General features: G+C 42.0%; 1 protein-coding gene across 1 annotated transcript in view; it reads right to left on the reverse strand.

The window, feature by feature from the left end:
- Positions 1-8,986, reverse strand: part of VSIG1 (V-set and immunoglobulin domain containing 1) — a 23,150-nt gene extending 14,164 nt beyond the window's left edge. The window contains exons 1-2 of the mRNA XM_009275364.1: positions 8,893-8,986; positions 5,346-5,506 (exon numbers count right to left, since the gene is read on the reverse strand). Of these exons, the coding sequence (XP_009273639.1) occupies positions 5,346-5,506; positions 8,893-8,941 (210 nt within the window). The 5' untranslated portion in view covers positions 8,942-8,986. The remainder of the gene's footprint in view (positions 1-5,345; positions 5,507-8,892) is intronic.
- Positions 8,987-9,299: the final 313 nt, after the last annotated feature.

Consider the following 9,299-nt stretch of genomic DNA (forward strand, 5'->3'; position numbering starts at 1 on the left):
GATGGTTGGACTCGATGATCTTAGAGGTCTTTTCCAACCTCTATGATTCTATGATTCTATGATTCTTCCGTATGGTTTGCAGTAAGTGAAACCCTCCTTGCCCCTATCCACTAAGTCATACTTTCTCAGCAGTACAGATACGAGAAAAATACAGGGCTCTGGCAGGGTGAAAGCCAATATAGAAAATAAATGGAAGATATTCTTGCTGTTACGTGCTGCTAACACTCTTTCCCTCTCAACTGCCCATCAGTAGTTTTACCAAAGCAGTGTCAATGTCGCTGTTCGCAAATATTTCAAGCTTGCTTTTTTTTTAGGTAATATTTTCATGAGAAGTCTATCAATAATTCAGTTTCTCTTACAAGTAACAGTCATTCATGACCTTCACTCACCTAGTGAATTTAAAATTTCCATCAAGGATTCTGCCCTGGGCGTATCTTGGGTAGCCACACAGCGTCTCTGATAATTTCACTTACTTTAACTGTGGGTGGCCTGGGCTGGAGGCTCAAGGTGTGGCCCCGGTTACGTTCAGGAGTTGTATTTAGCTTTGCAAGGCTGTAGCCTTGCCTGTGCAGAGTCAACAGCAGGCTTCAATCTTTCAAACATTTACTTAGGTGCTTTACACCCAGGCCAGCCGAGTGACTCAGAGCATGAAACGAAGCACAGATGTAGATCTTAGCAGGAGTTGAGACTTTACCTTATGAACCAGGCCAGGCTGTGATGTACTCTGTTACCCTGGGTGAGCTGAATAAGTAGTGTTTGCCTCAGTTTGTCTATATGTAAAATAGAGATAGTTCAGCATTGGAAAGTTCTCAAGATCCTTGGCCGGGAGTTATGATTTAAAAATTAAATTTATCATTAAAAAGACATGCTGCTAAGGGGTAAATGGCAAGAAGAAAAAGTTAAAATACATATGGCATCCTATTTTCCATGAGTTGATATTTACATTATTTAGTTCAAATGAGGGGAATTACTTCCACTGGAGAAACTTCTCAGGAAAAGAGCCGAGTTAGGCTCCAATTAGTAAAAAGATCTATATTCGCACGCTATATATAGCTGCACTGCCTTCAAAACAGCACCGCGAACACCTGCCACTCCGCTGTTTGCTGCCTCCCTTTTCATCATCCTGTCTGTGAACAGCCTGGTTGCGGTGTTTCGTCCTCTCCGGTGTAACTGCCATGACTTTTAACCGTCGAGCACCTGCGCCAGCGTTGTGGAAGGTGGGCAATGCGGAACAGGGTGTGAGAGCAGCGGAACACACAGCAAAAGACACCAGCCAGCTTCACAAAGCCAGTGCTGGGAGGCAGATCTGCATCAGGTCTGCGAACTGATGAACAGCACTGCCTCACCTTGAAGCAAGGTAAAATCTGTTGCTGAATACTCTGGGGCGTTAAATTGACACTGGCACTAGTCCTGATCCTGATCTTACTGATTTCACTCCAGGCAGGACTGTACCCAAGCCTATGTATCTCAAAACACTGCAAAATCTATGACGTAAGTGGTAGTGTAAAATACTGACATTCTTTTTGAAAAGGGTATCTATGGCCTCTGTGCTTATTATATATTATGTCCTAAAATCTAGTAATTTAAAGCCCACGTTCGTTAATGCTTCAAGCCAAAGGCATCTCAATGACATAAATTTGCCTTAATTAATTCTAACGTTCTACAGTTTGCTCTATTATTTGCTGCCACTGTAGAGAGAAAGGGCCATATTCTCAATTATGTAAATAAACATTTATTAAAATCAAGATTCCCCCCCCCCAATACTTGTTATGGAGAACATCCCCTCTGCTTAGTCTTATTATTGTGCATATACTACCCATGTGAATCACGTGGTCATCAAGACATCTAGCATTTAGTAAGATGTCAGGAATATTTAAAATTGTAGCGGGTGGGATAAGAAGATGTATTAGCTGCAATTTTGTTGAAAAATTGTAAGCCTCCTGTCTTCAAAATATTTGGCAGAAATTTTCAACTTTAAAAAATGGAATTTGAAAATGTTATCCATTTAGTTACTGAAAAAAATGGCAAATTTTGAACGGAGACAGAATTTTCAACAAACTGCTTCAGGGAAAATATATGCTATTTATAAGGAAGTGTTTGTTTATTGCTGACATTTTAGAATAATCTAAATATCTCATAAAATTAAATAATTTTATCTCACTTAAAATACAAGCTACTGTTCTGGTATTCAGTAAGGTATGGTGCCAGTCTTTTCAATTCAGTTCGTTTTGTCATCTTACCAGCATATTAAATACTTTTTTGACTTGCATTTTAGTAGTCTTTAATCTAAACAATGAAAGCCAAAGCTGGCGATCCCCTCCGTTGCCATGCATATATTTCCTACTTGGAACAAAATGTGAAACGTAACTTCAGCTACGTGCCAAGCAACCAGGGCAAAGCCAGGTTTGCAGAAAGAGAGATTTTTTTTGTTGTTGTTTAAACTTGTAGGAGAAAAACATGCATGCTTTCAGGCACTCAGTCCTTTCTGAAACTCAGGAAAGTCACCAGCCTGAAATAGAAATAGCAACCTCGTATTGCTGTGGGTTCAGAGGGAGGTTGAAAATCCAATTTCATGTTCAGCTCGGTTGTGTAATTTCTTAAACCGTATTTTCCACAAGCAGTCACGGTCCTTTATTCCCAGTGTTTGCATTAACGCGATTAACTTTATTGTGAATAGGTTCAAAATGGTAAGGAATTGCCATGTTGTGGTGAAAGGATACAGGGTCAAGTAATACAGGACTGAATGGGCTGCTAAAAGCATTTTAAAAAGCAGTGCCCCAGTCCTGCAGCTCTTCACACGCACGCACCCGCCAGGCAGCAGGCTCCGAGGAGCGAAGGGTATCCCTCCGAGCCTCGCTGCGCGTGCGAGCCAGGAATAACTGGCGCTGCAGCGAAAGGCAATTTTAGCTCGGTGTTCAAGGAGAACGGGATTAGTCACTAACCCGTGGCCTTTCCGGATTGAACCGACTTTATTTAATGAAAATGCAAATCATCCATTACAAATGCATGTGTGTTGCGGTGTGAAAGGGAATTTACCGTGAAATTAGTTTCTGATAGGGAGAAAACCAGATGCAATTTTTCCCAATAGTGTTTCTTACAGTCCTTATAGGCATGGCTTTCCATTGCCTGCAGCGGGAGCTGCAGAAGCCGGGAGTGAGTGCTGAAGGGATTGATCCATAAGGTTTCCCTGACATTTGGTAGCCTCACATCAGTTAGTTCTTGTTGAGTATATTCTGAACCACCCACAGTATTTTATGATGATAATCCTCAGGGGGTATTTTCTCATCATTGGTCACAGTTTACAAATGGTTTCCCCCTCCTGGATCTCTGGAAACTGTCTGATTCTCCCTCTAAAATACTTGCAACTACAATCTGCTTATTTCTCTTGGTTGTGACCAGAAAATGTATTGCATTTATTGTCTTGCAATATGGAAAATTTGACGCAAGTACAACAGAGAGACTTTAACCAAATCTGGAGATGGGCTTGATCCTATCTCCGTGCTGTGCTTCCTACCTGAACAAGTGATTAAAATTTATGATGTAACGTACTGGATCAAAATTATAATATATTGTACTATATACAAATTACTTAGGAAACCTGCAGCTACCACCCTTTCATGAATAATTCTTCATTAAATAAGATAGTTTTGACTTGAAAAAAGCAAATGATGAGTGACAACTATTCATACAATTAGTCAGGCAAGGTGTTGGTCTGGTGTTCAGCCAGCGTCAGAATTTGGGATGGGCCCAGTGTTTGTACTTAGCACCGATACGGTCTTTATCTGTGGCTATGATATACCGCAGGAGGGTGAGCAGTTCTGTCTTACGTTAAATTGCTATTTCTTACATACTGGCTATTGCCATTCAATGCCAAATATGTTACATACTGTACATTCTGCAAATTACAGACAGTCTAATTCTCCTATAATTGATAAACCAAATAGAGGCTATAACTCTATCAGCAATGGCAAACCTGATAACATAATGTTATTAGGAAATTGGTGAACGTGACAAGAATATCATCAGTGTGGACTGTGACACTCTTCTAAGTCAAATCTCTTTACATCAACTCTCACGTGTAATACCAGGCAGGAGGATTGAACTTTTAGAAAAAAAATATTAGCAACAGGATAAAAACAATGGGAGAGAAAAGGGACCGATTGTCTGACAGGCACAAGCCCGGCACCAGGGCATGGAAAAAAAATCACAGTCATCTTCAAGGATGCAGTGACACTTCTAATCAGCAGTTCTTCTTATAAAGGAAGGTGTTGCTGATTGCTCAGCACCTGTCAGGACTGAGCTGATGGGAACTCACACCCTGCATGTTATGCTGGGAGTGAGATTCATGGATTCATTTCCCCACCAAAAAGTAAGGTTAATGGATAGCTCTTGAAGTCTGGGCAGTAGTGTGCGTACGTATAGGAAGTTACGCGTCCCATCCCTGACTCCTTCCAGGCAGACCAGGCTGCTCTGCAAGGTCTTTACAGCCACGTGAGAGGCTCGGGCAGTGGTTACAGCATGTAGCTGTCTAGTACTTGCTGTCCTTCACGGTCCCGATGCTGCCTCCGTGCTGATACTCCAACCTACCACACGGTCTTGTTATACCCCCGGGGGAAGATACTGTTTGGCTCTGCTGCCTCTCGGGTTCTCAGGAAGGGCAAGGAGCATTTGCCTTTGATCTGTAATTGTTCTGCTACCACAAAGACACCCGTGGGATGCCGTGAAATACCAACGCAAGTTCTCTGGGGCAGATTTCCTGCTATGACAAATTTCTACAGAGTCCTGCCAAAATACTCACTGCTCACTTTGCTCCCATAGCCTATCGTTACGCACCCCTCCTCTTACTGAGCCGCCTAATAGCAACAATAGCGGCGGAGTCAAGGAGCTCTCCTTTGACCCTTAAATGGGGGACACATTGTCATAGGCAAGGGCGTCTCACCAGGAAAGCAGCCTTCACAATGGCAGGAAATATTTGCCAGACGAGAGAAAAGGGAGCTGGGCCAGGGGCTGGAGCGCTTGTGTGGTTTTTGGACACCTGGTCTTTGCTCCGCTTCACGCTTCCTGTGTGGCTTGGAGCAAGTTGTCTGAGCATCTGAATCCCTTTTGTACCTTCTCATAAGTTTCTAAAGGAGTTGAGGCATGCCAGTAGGAACTAGGAGCCTAGGTAACTTTGTGCATCTGCCCCTAAATTTCATTGCACCCCAGGCCCTTGTCTTTAGGGTGGGAACACCAACATTACCTGCCTCCCTCGTTTGTAGTGAGGGCTATCAAACGTAACAAGATTCTTTGAGGACTTAAGGGTACCTTAAATATAACTTCATATTAATAATAAATAAATATCTTACGGTGTGCAGTTGGCTCTCTTTGGCACTGTAAAAGCTCCACTGAATAAAGAAATTTCCCAGCGGTCCAGCATTCGTGTATGTACAGAGGAGGGTTGCGTTTCCACCTGTAGTGACATTCACTGTCTTCTCAGGGACGGTCACCACAACACCGCTGACGTGGCCTGTGGGCAGTAAATGTGGTGAGGAGAGATCAGCTGGGGCCGACCCTGGGAGCCGTGCGGGAGTGCCTTGCTCCCTGCGTTACTGAAGAAACCCATAGGACATGTCTGGTCATTCTCCTTTTCAGTACAGTTTCGCTTGGGCTTTGTGTGGAAATTTTAGTGATAACAAGCTGGGAGTGGGTAAAAGCTAACAAGCGAATAAATCCCCCAGAATACCTGTGCCCTTAAAACAAATAATATTCTGAAAAAGCAGAGTTCCTAAAAACGTACTTGTTCTCACTTGCAGAGACTTGTCTTCTCACTAAGAGCCTGTGGCTAAACCAAACCTTTCTCCTGCACTCGCAGTGCTCTCCTGCACCTTGCACTCTCATTTGCAGCTGTCTCTAGCCCTCTTTTACACCCTTCTTGCCCTCTTTTTTTGCAGTTATTCCTTTAGATGTCTGATCTTCTTTACCGTGGATCACCATCTCCTACAGTGTCGTCTCTTCTCACATTCTTACGTTCTGCCTCGGACTCAGTGGCACTGTCGGGTTCCCCCAGGCTGGGGAAAGCAGCCGTTCTCCGCTTTTCTTTCGCTAATTACTTTGCTTCTGTTTAGGTTTCTTAGGGCTTACCTGCAGAAGCCGTTTGTTTCCAATGCTTTTACATTGGAAACGGCGAACTAAGCTTTTTGGAACTGCTTTTATTATGCGGGTTGTGAGAAATTCTGTGATGACTTCATCAACCATTTCTGTTGTGCTCGAAGCAGAAAGGGAGCAAACATAACTTGTGAGCCCTTTCCCATAATGTTCTGATCAGGCTTGGCTACACAGCCATATTAATGAAAGGAATCGAGCACCATCTTACCATATTTATCTGTTTCTGTCCTCCATATAAGTTACTAGCAATGGTGACATATGGCAACAAAGCTAGAGCTGTCAGGAAAATAAGCCTGAATTTCAGGGTTTTGCTAGATCACTGAGTCCAGTTTTAAAGGTACTGTCTAAAGATTCTGAAGGAGAATAGATTTCTTTTGGATGTGATGGAAAACATAAGTCTTTCAGAGCTTTCTATGCAAAAGAGGCAAGGTGAGAACTTCATGTCATAATAATTTTCACGTGGGCTTATTGCACATATGAATGACAGAGGCAAAACATACAAAATATTCTTCTCAATGAAATATCTGTGCATCTTATGTTTGGGTGCTGCTTTTGAGAGGTTAAGCAGAACCTCCAATAATACCAAAAGAGTATTTTGCTCAAATTATCAGCCCTATGAGAGAAAACATTGTTTAAAAAAGAAATATAATCTATTTTGACATTTTTAACCATGTAAATATTGCAGAGTCGTCAGTTGCTACAATATGCAAACCTGTCTGAACCTAGAGTCTGAACTCTTCGGGGTCTGTTTTCCTTATTTGATGGCTTCGATAGTAAAAGCTCACTGCAAGGAAGAAGGGAATAATCTACTTTCCGTGTTGGTGGTGGCTAGGATGAGAACTAGCGGGTTTAAACTACAGCAAGACTTACATTATATGTGAAGACAGTCTCACAGGAATGGCTGGAGACTGACCTAAACGTGTTAAACCTGCCTTGGGGAAAGAGGGGTTGCAGTGCTGGCTGCAAGTCCCGCTTGTCCTGGGAGTTCACAGTAGCTTAATCCTTACTGAGATCTAATACAAAAGCCGTGTAATTTTATTTTAGATGTCTCAGTTCACTGTTCTCAGCTTTAAGAATTAGAGTTGGCCAGAGGATGATAGTTTCTTGCCGCAACAATACTTCCAGGTTTACATGTATTTATTTTCTGTTCTTCGCTGGATTAAAGCTATGGTCTTTCAACACAATGTCATTCTACTGAAAACATCCATTTTCCAGTCATCTGCTCCACATATTTCCTTTATCATTCTCTGTCTTTGGAGTCAGGAGTGCCACGGAGCCTCGCTGTTACAAGCTTTTCCAGAAGAAATTAATTTTAGCAGAAACAACTCCACAAAGCATTCTAGTTTCCACTCAGCTGTGTATTTTGAAGAAATACGTCTAGTTGAAATAGGCTGTGCTCGAGTGAAAATATACAGCCCAAACCTATCAAACGTCCATTGTCCACCGAGGCTGTTTAAAGCCATCGCTAATTGTAAGATGGAGCTTTTGACTGAAAATGGAGCGAACTGGACCTGCAGAGCCTGTTCCCTCATCACGGAAGTTAAGGGGAGTTTGGCTTTGCATTTAGTTCACTCTTTACGGTTTCAAACTCGTAATCCCATTTCGTATACACAGGCCTTTTGGTTTAAATGAAAAAAAGTGCACGGGTAAGAAGTAACTCAGTGAAAAAAGCTAGTGGGAACGGGACCATAACTTGTTAAAAATAGTTGTTCCATGTCTTCTACTCATCGATATTACGGTAAGACCGCTTCCTTGCTACAGAGAAAGTCATTGCAGTTGATTGGGAATCGCCCACTTTCACTGAAGCCCCGTGCCGTTTTTAACGCTCATGAAATAAATCCAAGTTTGCTGATCTTTTCCTAGCCACTGCAGAAACGCCAGTCAGTGGCACCCATCGGTATGGGCACACTGCTAGTATTAAATCCAGAACTTTAAAATTAGAGGACATTGTTTTGAAAAGTATTGGTACTAACATCGAATTACTTTTCATTTCTAAGGCAAAAATCTGTGGGGTTTATGTGTGTGTATGAGAGAGAACATTGAAACATCAGGAGCAACTATTTAAAATATTTCTCTGGCATCCAAACCAGGTAATTCCATCTTGAAAAGAAAATGTGGAAACTAACTTCCATTTTCTTTAGTGGATACAGAGGCTGTTCATCACCATGGAGCATTAGACTTAAAATGTCTGCTCCTGTATATATTAAAAATAAAGCTTAGCACAATGAAATGTCCTTGAAACATGAATAATATATTATGTTTAATATACCATATAAATCCTAGATTCCACAAAGTATTACGTCCTCACTTAACTTCAGGGAAATCCAAAGGATTATTTGCATGCTTAAAGTTAAGCATCCCCAAAAATTTTTCGGTGGGGGTGGAACCGAGGCAGCATTTCCCAGGGCTATTAACAAGGGGATACAAAAGCCGAATGTGAGAAAACTTAACCTTGAAACGCTTGAAAGACCCTAATGCTCTACGTGAGAGCTTTTTGCCTCTTCCTGGCTTTAGAGCAAAGCATTAATTTACCAAAGCTAAAATTCTGTTCTTGAGCAAAAAACTCTTACCAGTCAGTGGTCAGCTTGCTGATTTCCACAAAATGGCATAGCATTACAGCCATGATTTTCATTCCGTCCTGAAATAAATCTGGAATGTTCTCCTAGTTTGCCAGTCAGGTTCACCTGCTCTCTTATTTCAACAAGTTCCTTTATTCCAGTGCTATTTCAATCAGTTTGTTGTTCTTACCTGTAAGGATGGCTAGAATTGGAAGTATCTCCAGCATCGTTGCAAACATCTTCTTGACGTTAGGAAAGAAAAGAGACCGGATGCTGCCTCTGACTTCGACTAAAACTCAACTGTTTGGTTTTTTTTTAAGTGGGTTTTTGTTTTCCTTATCAGCTGTGTGTCAACACGTCAATAAGCTTTTTCATTCTCCTCCTTTATCACATGTGTGCCTTTCTCCGACTAGTGGTGTGACTGTTCAGTTGAAACCGTTTTGTGAGGTTTGAGCAACGGAGGGCTTTGTTAATAATAAACCTTCGAATCAGAGAAGCCCAGATTCTCCCGCTTTTGCCAGGGCCCAGCAGTATTTGCCCACATAAGTACTTCCACTGAATCCAAGAAAAGTATTTGTGGAGCTGTTTAACAGTCAA

Source organism: Aptenodytes forsteri, unplaced genomic scaffold, assembly GCF_000699145.1.
Source record: "Aptenodytes forsteri isolate BGI_AS27 unplaced genomic scaffold, ASM69914v1 Scaffold143, whole genome shotgun sequence".
Classification (NCBI taxonomy): domain Eukaryota; kingdom Metazoa; phylum Chordata; class Aves; order Sphenisciformes; family Spheniscidae; genus Aptenodytes; species Aptenodytes forsteri.